At 35.2% G+C, this 13856-nt stretch overlaps 1 protein-coding gene across 4 annotated transcripts in view; it reads right to left on the bottom strand.

Annotated features, from left to right (window-relative positions):
- KIAA0825 (KIAA0825 ortholog) overlaps positions 1 to 13856 on the bottom strand; it is a 388625-nt gene that overhangs the window by 259272 nt on the left and 115497 nt on the right. For all 4 annotated transcript variants that reach the window (XM_025437175.3, XM_035714787.2, XM_025437176.3 and 1 more), the window contains 5 exons: positions 12440 to 12664; positions 10708 to 10973; positions 8900 to 9050; positions 4542 to 4732; positions 1948 to 2130 (listed from right to left, as the gene is read on the bottom strand). In XM_025437175.3, the coding sequence (XP_025292960.3) occupies positions 1948 to 2130; positions 4542 to 4732; positions 8900 to 9050; positions 10708 to 10973; positions 12440 to 12664 (1016 nt within the window). The remainder of the gene's footprint in view (positions 1 to 1947; positions 2131 to 4541; positions 4733 to 8899; positions 9051 to 10707; positions 10974 to 12439; positions 12665 to 13856) is intronic.

Below are 13856 nucleotides of genomic sequence, written 5' to 3'. Positions count from 1 at the left end.
TGTTTTAATAAACTTCTATCGTTTTGTTCTACGTTGGGACGAATTCCTTCACCCCCTCCCCCAACACCCCACCCCCCCCCCATATCACCAGCCTTCACCTGATGGGGTCACCATGTTTGGTAGCCCTCATCCAGAACCTCTGTTGGCCTGGGACTTTCTCTGGATTCTCTGGGAATTTCTCAGGACTCTTCCCTCTGTGGACCAACTGCAGTGCTCCTTGAGGAACTGACAACCTCCAGCAGAGGTTATTCCTCTGTGAGGATCTGAAGCTCCAGGAGGAACTAGTTCTTCTTGCCCTTTGAGAGGACTCTTTCAACCCTCTCCTTTCTATTTTGGCCCTTCTGCTGTGTAACCCTTGTAGTCCTCACACCACAGATCTCTGGCCAGGGTGGCTCCTTAGTTTGGTCTAAAAGTCCAAGGTGTACAGGTTGGGTTTCCATGCCTGTGACTGCCCCCCCTCCCCAATTCCTCTCCTACTTCCTCCCCAACCTGTAGCACAATTGGCAGGGGCAGCTCAAGCAGGGAGGATCCACACATGTTATAACTCAGTGGGGACCCTCTCCTGACACTGGATGACTCTCAGCCACCTTGTTTGTTTTGGGCTCTCCTTTTTCCCTTTGTTTCTCTGGATCAAGATGCCATCTTGATCTACAGGCAAAAAATGTCCCCATGTGTTGGAGTGAGTCCAACCATTCTGTACAGATGATGGTTTGATGAGGATCCCCTCCCCCTAAATCCCATGGACCTAGCTACCAGGGATTTTCACTCAAATCACCTGTTGCCAAGTGAATATAATACCATGCTGTGGTCTATACCTACAAAGAACCTTTGACAGACCAACAACTTTAGGTAGGAACAGTGTGCCCTCATCCAGCATGAAGCAGCTACTCAGGATGAGACTTCCACTCCAATACCAAAGATCTGTCATTGGGGAATGTGGAGGACAATGTTAGGCAACAGGCTTGAGCGAAGGAAACTGTGGTAAGGTAAAAGAGCCCACAGTGACCCTGGGCTGAATGCAAACACGCTCAATAAATGACACCCCCCCCCAAAAAAAAATGTCTATAGGCCCTAGCTGACCAATGGGCTACTTACAATCCAGCACAGGTGCTAAAAAAGGAAAATTTCATATATTCCATTATCTCCTCACTCCTCTTCATAACTATAGCCCTCATCTTCCCCCCACTGCCTCCTGGCAGACAGTCTGTCCTTTCCTCTTATGCCTGCTGCTCTCTTACATTGTAGTCAATAAAATTCAATCTCCTTTTTACAAAAAATGCAATCACTGGAGCACTGGGCTGACTCAGTCAGTAGAGCACATGACTCTTGATCATGAGGTCATGAGTTCAAACCTCATGTTGGGCATAGAGTTTCCTTAAAAAATAAATAAGTAAATAGAAAACAAAAGTGCAATTACTTATTCCTCCTGCCAGTTGTCATTACTAGCTCAGCCTAATACTAAAAATGGAAATGCATGGCAGATTAACTGACGGTGTGGAAACATTAGGTTTCTTCTAGATTTGGGGATATTTTAGTATCAACTTTTAAATTTTTTCTATTACAACAAATTACTTCATATAACTTTAAAACTAAAGAAATATTTTTAAAAGAGCAAAAAGCCATTAGATATGATTTTCTTCTTCATAAAGTATCAAACTATGATTAAAATAACCAACCCATTAATATAACATTTAAACAACTCAAATAGTGAAGTTCAAGATAATCCTGATCCTTCTGGGGTCTTAGCATCTGAATAAGATTGACCAATAGAGATTTAACACAGTATTAGTTCATTTTGTAAAACGGCCCAATTCACAATATAAAAAATGCACTTCAAAATATTTCTACTTGCTACTTCACACAATTCATTAAGTAGTATGAAAATAACTTTAAGTCACATTATTTACATATCATAATAGCTAAAAAGAAAATATGTTTGATACTTACTGATATAATTCAGATAAAGGTGAAGTCAAAATGACTAATGTTGTGAACAGATTATTACAATGGGTATGAATTTTAAAAATTTTATCATCTATATACTCATGAGGATTCAAAAGCTTCTGTACAGATGTGCAAACTGACCATAACATAGTCTCAGTGCATATTAAAATTGTCGTGACATCAAGTCTATTGGAAAGAAAAAGAAAAGTATGTTAAGCAAAACTGTTTTTCTGCTTGGTATGTATACTATCATTCATATCTCTTATATTAAACCTATGTAAGAATAGAAAAGTATTTGGTTAGATACCAGAGCTTTAGAGATCAAAGGCAGATAGAAAGCATCAAAGCTTAGTGTTTGAGTTTCCAGGTGTTAGGTTGCTCATATACCATTATCTTTAGGAATAATGAGGTCTCTCTATAATACTAAAGTATTTTAGGAGTGCTTTTCTTACTTACTTTTTTTAAAGGTTTATATCACATTATCAGGATACTGTTCAGGAAGCTCAAGAGAATTTCCTTGAAATTATGTCCTAGCAAAAGAGGAGCCAGATTAAAAGAAAATTTGCCATTACCCACATGTATATGATAGGTAAAATTTTGATAGGAAAACAATTCTCCTTATCCAAGCACAGGCTGTCAAAAGAAAGTTACAAGTTTGGGTAACATGTTTCCCCAGCAAACGGGAGAGGAAGAAAAAAAAATGAGACCAAAAGTACAAATGGAGAAGCTTATAGTTTCCAAAATTTTCAGCATTGAATAAATTTGTGGAAACTTTGTTGTATTTTGTGATCTTCTTATTAATAAACTCATTTAATTTCTATCTCTCCTGTGTTTTATCAGAGACCCAAAGATCTGTTTAAAGATTATTTTGGTATATGACTGAATTGTACAAACCTCAGTAAATTTCCTCTTTTTTTTTCTTTTAAATTCAGTGTTGAAGAGATAGATGATGGAAATCATGAAGTGATAAGAAAACAAAGTTTGAAGATCTTTTAAAATGACACTTTGGCTTCAAATTTATTATATCTATATAAAATAAGTTTAGACATATACTAGTGACAAGTAACACATATTACATATATTACATAATATATATGGTTTTGGTCATCGGGCAGTTGGAGGCCACTAGAATACCAAAAACACCAATAATTACCTTTAAGAAGGTTTAACTGCAGTATTTGCATCCATTTGCTCTAATAGTTCAACAATTACAAATCCAAGATATATGTACACACACACACACACATACACAGTCTGACTTTCACAGTAACAGTGGTTTAGTATTAACCATTCAAATAAAATTATTTACTTTACTTTTTATTTTTAAATTTTATTTATTTTATTTTTATTTTACTTTTTAAAAAGCTAGAATAACTCTAGCTTTTCATGGCATTTTTATGTAACCACCCAGAAAACAAAACCAAAAGTCTCCATAGTACAGTTAATTAAATAAACTACCCAGCAAATCTGATTTCACAAACATCTCATAATGACTTGCCACCTCATAGTCAAAAATGATTTAAGCTACATAGGAAAAGAATGAAGGTACCCTTTGCTCTCAGGAAAAAACTTTCCATCTATTCTTCTGAGTTCAATGATTGAAAAAAAATGCTTGGTCAGTAATTCAAAACAGTCTTTGCAAAAGACCATATTTATGAAACACTGTAGCAGGACCTAAATACCCTTCAAATGCAGCATGCTTTATAAGAACATGATCAGGAAATGATTCCTACTGCCAGAAAAAAAAAGAAAAAAGCCTCTGGTGTCTTTAGGTTCCTCCTATTATATATCTGAAAAAAACTTTTCATACCTAAAAGACAGATCTTAATCACATCAGTGAGAATATTTATAAAACAAAAAACCTTTCTTTGTATGGACCGTCATTGTCTCATAAGCACATTTTTGTAACGGTCATCGCCTACATGCCTCATAGACCTGGGCTATAGTTTAGTCCTTAATACCCAGTGACTGCTGCTCCTCATTTTCTGTGATTTCATATATATATATATTTTAGTGTGATTTCATATTTTATTGAACTGATTTTTAGTAATATATAATGGAAAGAAAAGAAAAAATAAAGGAGAAAAAGAATTAGAATATATCAAGGAGAAAAATTATTAGTCAAAGGAGTTTTCTTATGAAGATTAACTACACTGTTTAAAGGCTTAATAATAAAAAGAAAAACTAAAATCCCCTGGTTGCCTAGAATTTCAAAGTCAGAATAACTGCCCCATCACAGCACTGCTGCTTTTTTCTCCATTTCATCCAATTCATTCTCAATCTCCCTCTTTTATCTTATTTAATAACCTTTGTATATAAATGACTTAGATTGTGATACATCTTGAATCATTTTTTGAGAAACAAGTGGGTTCTATATACAATTTTAAGAAGAAAAAAGAGCAAAGTTATCTTGATTCAAGTTCCACATTGCCACTTAAGTATCTCAGGAGAGTTGAATACGATTTCCTTTCAGATGTTAGAAACATGTTAAATACACAGAGTTATGTTATGTCTTGAGATTCAGAATTACATTCTGCTTTATACCAGTTGATGAAAAAGTTTTCTTGAAAAGCAATGGGTTTCACAACTTCAATTACCTGATCTGTGGAGTTCTCTTATAACTGGGATGGGCTCGAGCATATCTGGAGGCCAGCAGACCCAAAGATTTCTCCAGCACTTCTGTGAAAATCTCCTGGGCTAAGTTAGGGGGCAGAATGGTCCAGAGATCGTGATGAAGAGCACAGAAGAAATAATGCCACATCTGGAGGGAGAAGGAGCATCTTTCCCCCTGGCAAAACCACCACACATTAAACAATAGAATCACATCTTCCAAAATGTCAGTTTGCTTCCTATGAACATAATTAGTTCAGGCTGAAAGGAAATAGCTGGAAAGTCTGACACACTAGATGACCAAGAAAGATTTTTGACAAGATGTAAAACATCCTTATTGACAAAGGAACATATGTTTTATTTCAATTACTAGACCAGATATTCTAGTGCAAACCCAGACCACAAGCTTTTAACCTAGCATATCTTGATTTACCTACTCCTAGCCTGGAGTTTAAAATTTATTTTACTGCAATCAGCTTTACAGTTGCCAAACGAGTCATGCTAGTTTAAGATAGTGGGCTGGTTCCTCTAAAATTAAATTTTAATAATGTAAATTGTTTAAGTAGGTATATTTTTCTGAGACTGTTACCATCCTTGAGGTCATTCTTATAAATGTCTGAGATTTCACATTATAATGAAATGACAGGAGTAAACATTAATTTACATACTACATACTTATCAACATGCATGAAACCAAGGGGATGGGGAACTATTAAAGACTATTACATTAGGCTATTTCATTCACGGAGTTTTAATAACCATGCTAGAAACAGATACTACAGTGGTCAGATTTTACAAGAGTCTGTAAAGCTTAGGCAGATGTTATCATTTCTTAGCATGTGTACGGTACTTCATACTTCCAAGGAGTCAGATCCTCCTTCCTTTCCACCCCTTATAGACCTCTTCTGTGGGTACCAAATTTTCCCTGACCAGAGAGGAAGACCCAGCATTGGCCTAGGCCAGTGGGAAAGGCAGAAATGAGAAGGTAGCCTCAAGTGATTTACAAGCATTCATGAGTTACAGGCTCTCAGGGAGGTATGCTAGTAGCTTGACCTCATTTTCCTCTAACCAGATTAAAAAAAACAAAACAAAAACCTACTTTAAATAGGAAGAGTAGAATGTGTTTTTCAAACATTACCCTGATTGTTACTATATCAAAAATTAAATGAGTAAAACTTCACATTTTATCTCTAAGCAAGCCTCCTAGACTTAAAATTCCTGCTTTGCCTGCTACTTATATTTCTCAAATATCACCCCCCCAAAAAAATCTGCTGTTCCTTTATACCAAAGGTTGATAGTTTCTCATGCAGATATGTCTATCAGTATTTTCCTTACATTCTATTCTTCTGATAATGTCTCTGATTATCTAAATTATTTGTAGTAATCGTGATAATATGTTTATTTGTAGCAATATATGTAGAAGTAGCAAAATTAGAGTTTCTTATACTTTCTTTGCTGTGTGCTGTATGATAAGGAATGCTTTTTAAAATTTCCTAAAGAAAGGAGTTTGAAAGCTTGATTTTGTCATACTTGTTGTGTTGTATGTTAATTTTATTTATTTATTTATTTATTTATTTATTTATTTATTTATTTATTGTGTGTGTTGTATGTTAATTAAAGCAAAATTGCCCCAGCTGATGTAATGATGAGTACAAATGATTTACACTAACTCTCTCCATGGCAATGGATGGGCGCTTTTAATGACATGGCCAACATTATTTCTCATTTTTCAAAATGAAAACCAATTTCCTTAATAGTTACCAATAAATGAGAAAATAAAAGTAACTTGGCATGCAGATTTCTTTCCCTGGAAGTGAAAAATAGTTATTTCAAGACTTTTTAAAATATAAACTTTGTGTTTACTTAGAAACACTCCAAATTGGTCATCGTTCTCACAATTCTCTTCAAAGTGTGTAGAACTGTAATGTATGTTAGGGTTTTCATTAAACTAAATGTGATTCATTTATTTTTCTGACCTGTTTCCCTATTTGTTGTCATTTCAAAAGTATTCTGCTAGTAAACATCTGTTATTTTTGTAGACCCACTATAATGTAAACAGATGTGAGCTTTTATTTAGATTATGTATCAGGAAACAAGCAGCTGGGCTTTATTATATAAGCCATTCAATATTATCTTTGAACAGACAATTCTTTATTCTTTGACTATTGGAAAACACAAGTTGCTAAAATTGAGCAGATGTCAACTATACTAAAAGCTTAATTTTAAACATGTAATCTGAACACCCACTGTGCCATCTGACCAGCACCTCATCGGAGAGATACTGAACTCTTTGGCTCTCTCAAACTGACAGCTTAGAAAATGGAAATAATGTATCTAGGGCTCAAATGATATCACAAAACACGGGCAAATATTCCTTCCTATCTTGTAAATTCTTTCACTATTTCCTTACTACACTCTGCACATGGCGATAGGTTCCCCTGAGATCTCTATCCCACCCTTCGCCTCTGGGCAGGCAGATTTCATCTCCTTTCCACTCAAAACAGCCCTGCCAAAAACATACTAGTCCTGTCTCACAAATCAGTTGAAATAAATAGAGAGAGGAGAAGAAAAGGGTGTAGTAAACGGGATAAAACCATTGTCAAGCACTCCAGTTGTCAAAACAGTTTCAAATCTGTGCTATTTTTAGAAGTTTCTTATTTTTGGTAAACAGAATAGCAGTATCACTTTATTTTTCTGAGCATAAATAACAACCACTCACTCTGCAATTAAATTGTAACTACTGACCATGTAAGTATATGGAAGCTACAGTACCATGTAATCATAGGGTAACTATCTCGTTATTTCTGTCTTTGAAGCTAAAGCCTTGTCATAAGATCTAAGAGCTGCATGTTACATGGTAATTTGTTGTTGTTGTATTTTTTTTTTTAATACTTGGAAACTTCAATAACAGATTCTCAATGCATCTACTTATTTATACTGTACAACTCTTCTGGCTCCCAATTTGCATAAGAGAAAATATAATACCCCTATGTTGGACATAGAGTGAAATGATACCTGTTCCTCAATGAAAACATCCTATAAAATTGCTCATTAGTACGCTGACATACTGAAATAGTTTGAAACAGGAGATGGATTCATTTTCAATCTCTCTGTTTACCTCAAGGCAAATAAGGAAGCTGTGATGCTGCCAAGAGAGGGGAAGACCAATACTTGCATTCTTATCTCAGGCTACCAGCTGCACCATACCACTTTCTCGTTCTCATTCTGCTCACTGCTGTTTGAAGTATGTCAGGTTTGGAAAACCCTATATGAATGCTCTTGCAGAAAGAAAAACTATCTGGGAAGGGCCTCTAAAGGAGAGATGAAATGGCCTTAGAGAAAGTGAAAAGTCCTTTAAAAGAGCTTCTTAGCTACTTCTCTCCGTTATGGCAACATTTATTATGATAATAACTCAGGCATAAATAGAGCCACAGGAACCTTCGGTGTCAGGGAGTTGACAAGAGTGACTCCACTGAATAAGCACTCCACTCTGTTTTTCCTAGTACTCCATAGCAATTCAGACAGTGGGGAAAAATAAAAAAAATAAAAAATCATAAGCTTCCATCCAGAGGAATAATTGGGAGAGCTAATGAAGTCGGGCTTGACTGATGAATTTTTAAAAAACTCTGATTATCTTTTATTAAGATATTATAAATGTTTCACCCTGCCCTGAAATCAACTTCAAGGAATTTCAAATATTGTGGCTTATGTATAATCAATGGGATTTAGGGGAAGGGAAACTAATGAAGCCTGATGATGAATAATTTTAATTGATCCTGGATTTGGTTGCATTGGGAATCATCAGGCTTTAATTCAGTAGAAATCTGGGATTTCAAAACATGGGCTAAATGAAAATAGGTAAGCTATAAATGATCAGATGGGTCTTAAAACACCCTCAGAAGAACATACTACGAGAAGGGAAAAAAATACATACAAAGAATAAAGTGGCTTAATAAAAGGCATTTATCAAAAACAGAAATATATAAGAAAAAAGTGCAAGACTACCTATAACTGGTCCCTTTGGAAAAAAATATAAAGTTGTAATATTTTGGCATTATCTCTTTGACTTTTCATCGTATCCTGTTATATTCCAACTTATATAGCACATGCTGCAGCTCAAATTAAGTTATTTTTACTTGTAAGCAGAAGGAGAGTTCTGACGTGTAGTTATTTCAGGTTTTTAAAAAGTGTTTTTCCTGAGTACAAATTCAATATTTAAAAAATATTATCCTAACAGCCTTCGCGTGTTAGTAATGCCAAGCTCATGTTTCTAATTAGCCAGAAAGCAGGTAGGCAGTAAAACATATTTGTGTAAAAAGGAGGGATAGTAAACTTAACTTCACACCTCATAAAAAGCTTTGTAGCCATCCCAGTGGTGGCTCTCAGCATCCTGTAAAATGCTTGTAGCACAAACTCTGACGCAGTAGTCCGTAACCTGAAACTGTAGAGTGTTGATGAATTCCTGATATCGTTGGACAGGCACCAGGAATACGGGTCTGTTTAGAGGGAATGATCAAAGAGACAGAGATTTAAGGCCTGTGCAGTAGGCGGTAACAATCTCCAGTACTACAAATGGTTTTGATTATTAGATATCAATCATTCATTTCCTCCTAATGCTAAAGTCTGCATCCACATTCACTTACCGAAAAGAAAAAAAAAAAAAAAAAAAAAGCCGGTCTTTGTTTTGCAAGTCCTTTGAAAAAGTACATCTGCTGTTCCACAAATATGCACTTCAACTTGAGACAAACTGCATTGTCAATACATCATTCAAAAATAAAAGTATTCTTTGTAAGCCTATTATTAGAGATCAGTGCATTATTTAGGCATTAGGGTATCGTTATTATAGAGAACAACATGCATTTGTCAGAACCAACTTTTATAAAGCTATCACACGACCCATAAACACACTCCTTTTGTTTTAAAAATTGTAATTTTGTAGATGTCAATTATCTCATAAACTTTTAAAATATTCTACAGAAATACAGTGATTTCTGGCACATCTCGTTTATAAATTCAAGTATGATTCACCCTATCTGACTACTTACGGGAATTAAAGAAATATCATAGCTATAGTTTGCATCAAGCCAAATTTATTTTACTTTTATCTTTAGTTATTTACATTACACTTTCTTATGCTTTCTCTCATAACTGAAGAACTACAAATGCTGAGTAAGGAATACCAAAGAGGTTGTTGGACTCTTGCTGGACAGCCAACTCCATGTGTTCCTTTTGCAAGGGGCTGTGCTATCTCCTAGGGCATGAGGGAAGCCAGAAAGACCATGTGGTCATTTTTATTCTGTTTCTAGAAAATATACAGTCTTTTTAGACTACTAATACATGAGAATTAAGATTGCCAGATGCTCTCTGCTCAAATATTAAGGACAGCCTATTACTAAATGGATGTTTTGAAATACATTTACATTGGTCAAAAGAATAGAAAGAAAATGCATTTATTCTCTATATAAGTCCCAGCATCTTGTTTTATTTCTTTTTTTAAGATTTTATTTATTTATTCATGAGAGACATACAGAAAGAGGCAGAGACATAGGCAGAGGTAGAAGCAGGCTCCATGCAGAGAGCCCGATGCAGAACTCGATCCCAGGACCCTGGAACCATACCCTGAGCCAAAGGCAGATGCTCAACCACTGAGCCAGCCAAGTGCACTTTAACATCTTGTTTAGATGGAAAATGCATTTATTCTCTATGTGAGTCCTAACATCCTGTTTGCTTAGAAACAAAAGAGAGAAGTGTGTATTTTACAACTGTGTATACAATTAACAAAAACAAGTCTAGTTTTCCTTTCTTGGGTAGTCAGTGCAGTGTGCCTTACAAAATGGAGAGGGTTTGTTTGGTCAGATAGTAATAGCACGCAGAAAATAGTTGCTCCAGATCAGAATATGGAAAATGTATGGGTCTCTGAAGTATAGGCCTTTAGAAAGAATACCCGGTCTTTCTTACTAATCTATGTATCTGGTTTAACAGACCCCTTGCTCCACCTTTTTGACATTTTCAAGTCAAGACAAATGACAATAATTCACCATGTTCATTATTATTTTCTCCTCGAATATTATCATCAAAATTTCACTCCTGTGATATCCAAAGATTACATGTTACTGTAAGCATGGCCATCAGTTTAATTTAAATGACACTCACTTCTTAGTATTTTCTTTCATCAAATTATCATACTGCGTAAAATGCTGGAAGACATACACCGCTGTGGAGAGCAATGTGTGTAAGTTTGTCAGGGGTGCTTTGGAAGGAAACTCCTTGACTCTCTCTTGCAGTCTCGCCAGGACAGCTGTTGCCACTTTACAACAGGCCTCCTCAAAGTTTGCTCTAATTTCCTGGAAAGAATCATCTCTGCATGCCAGAGCCAGTGGAAGCATTGTGTCAAGTTTTTCCATGATGTCAGAACAAAACTAGGGAGAAATAAATGTAGCACTGAGTTATTTGTACTCTGACAGCACCGTGTAATTTATGTACAGGGGAGCCAAATTCCTAAATAATGAATTTGGCATCAAACATAAATATAATGACACGACTTTATAATAATCAATTTCTATGTTATAGAAAGCTAAACATTTTATGTCAAATGAGGAAATGCGAAAAGGATGCTTCTCTCTATATAAACCTTCAAACCTTATGTTTACCAGACAGACATTATGAAAAACTCATGAAATAGCTTTACATGACAATACTTTATTTGTAGTTAATACAACTTAGAAAACGTGTATCCTTGATATTAATATGATTGCATTATTTTTTACTAATTTATTCTAATATTTTTGCTGTATTTTCATAAAGTATCTTTTTATTAATCACCACACATACATAAGGTATGTCGATTTAATTTAAATAATTTAGAAACATCAGAAACAGTATCACATGGCATCTTCTTATTGGTAAGGAGTCAGAACTTTCAGAAGTGATGTGCCTGGCTTTCCAGTAGTTATCATGAATCTACTCTTTCTTAATGGCAAAGGAAGTATGGTGGATGGGGAGGCAAAACTTGCCTGCATTCCCAATTTGCCAACAGTGGTCCCAGGGGAATGTTCTGGAACCTCAGGTGGCAGTAGCCAAATAAGGAGGCCATCTTGATGAATGCTCTTTTTAAAAAATTCTAATCACAGGTTACTGAACTCATTGTGGGCTTAACACTGAATAACTGTATTTATTTATTTGCATAATTACTTCCTATTTCCTCAATATGCTCTGTGACTCTCAAGGCACACATAAAGATGCAAGACGGAAGCTAACGAAATGGAATGTGCGTTAGTGTGTAAACAAAGATTTAAAAGTTGCCAGACACATAAAAGACAGTAACTCCTTCAAACTCCTACTAAAATTTTCCCAAAATCATTCAAAGGTACAGCCCAAATAAGCAGTTTCCTCAGCTCCCTATTAAGTCACAGAAGTTTCTGCATTAGGGGCCCCAAACTCATGGAGCAACAAGTTGGCAACAGGTTTCAGCCTTTTTTGTTGGCAGTATCCCAGGGACACCCGAGAATAAACCTGGTATTGGGTTAAATACCAAGTATTTGCCAAGAGACTACCATTTTTCTATAGGTTACCTTTGCAATGTCTTATACTGATTTTTAAAAAAGATTTATTTTATTTATTTGAGACAGAGAGAGAATGTGTGTGAATGCAAATGGGGGGCAGAGGGAGAGGGAGAGAATTTTCAAGCAGAGTCCCTGCTGAGCACAGAGCCTGATGTAGCAGAAGTCAATCCCACCACCTGTGAGATCATGCCCTGAGCCCAAACCAAGGGTCAGATGCTCAACCAACTGAGCCACTCAGGTGCCCCGCAATGTTTTATACTGAAAAAAAAAAAAAATCTCATTATGCCAGTCTGCAGTTTGAAAGGATTTCATTTGATACTTGCCTTTGCAATTTTCTTTGGTTGATCTTCCTCAGGAACATGAGTGTCTTGCCAAACTTGCTGGACATTCACAAGGTTCATAGCATAGGTTACAGCCAAAGACCTTTCATTCTGTTCCTGTTGGAGAATTTTTGTGGAAAAATCTTCAATTGCTGTTGTTATACAATGCGCCATGGGAAGAGACACTTCTTTAAATACACTTCGCCAAGCAAAATCTAGTAAAGTAGCCTGAAATATAAATTTATATGAAGTTATATTAATTTTAACCCAGCAACAAGTATTCCTATTGTTATAGATATAAAATTATTACTTTGTTTCAGCATCTGAATATAGGTATTCTTTGATAAATGGCAAAAGCCATTCTTACAACCTGAAAAATATTACCCAGTGAATAAAGCAATATACAAAAACATGTGTATTCTTTACACAGAGTAATATACTGGCATTTCATTTTAATTCATCAGTGGATTTAATCAAAAACTTTTTTCAAAAATTTAATCTCTTAAATATAGTTCAATAAAACTATCTTTATGAGAGTTAAAAGTTACAGTTACTATTTATCACATAAAGCAACCTTTAAATTCAATATATTTAATAAAGCCTAAATTAGATTTTTATAGTCTTTCTTATAGTTTATTGTTAACAAGTATTGCAACGCAAGACAGAGTTTAATATTCAACCTTTTATTTCTTTTTCACTCTCAGAAATCCAGACAAGCCAAAAAATAGCAACAAGAAATTTCTCAGGGAAATTATATCACAGTACCTTTCTAGAATTTTACTTCTTTAGAATTTTATTCAGTTTCTTCACCCATAAAGTGGTAAGCAACACAACTCTCATTCCAAAAAAGGAATTTAAATTATCTGCATTGCTCTGTGTTGGGGGAATGGGAGAGGTTGCAGTGAATGGAGGCTGGTGGTGTTTTTGTCTTTTTTCTTGGGGTCTGGGCTCAATATAATTATGAATGTATACTATCCCTAAGTCCTCTAATATTCTCTTAAGTACTAAAAAATTGCAGGCAGTAGGTGAACCCAAGCTTAGCATTAAATTTTCCCTGCTTCAGTGTAATCTTATTTACTGTAATAATTCACCTACTCCAGCTTCAGAAGACTCTAGGCTCAATATGCCTGGCTGAATTATGTATTTTTCTGGATCCCAGTTTTTTGATTAGAAAAATAAAAGAGCTGATTTGGATTATTTCTATGATTTCCTTGGTCTAAAATTACTGATATTATGACCATTAGCTTAATTTTCTTACTTATACATCCCATTCAGCATTTATTTAGTGCTTTCTGTATATACTAAACAAAGTAATAAAGATAATACATCTTCCAGGGCTAAAATTCTATATGATTCCACAACGATAATCAATAATCAAATCTATAATCAAAATCTATAATCAAAAAAGTGGCTCTCATTT

The sequence above is a fragment of the Canis lupus genome, chromosome 3 (genome assembly GCF_003254725.2).
Source record: "Canis lupus dingo isolate Sandy chromosome 3, ASM325472v2, whole genome shotgun sequence".
NCBI classification, from domain to species: Eukaryota; Metazoa; Chordata; class Mammalia; order Carnivora; family Canidae; genus Canis; species Canis lupus.
The sequence above is the reverse complement of the archived record's forward strand: the minus strand, read 5'-3'. Positions and strand labels throughout refer to the sequence as shown.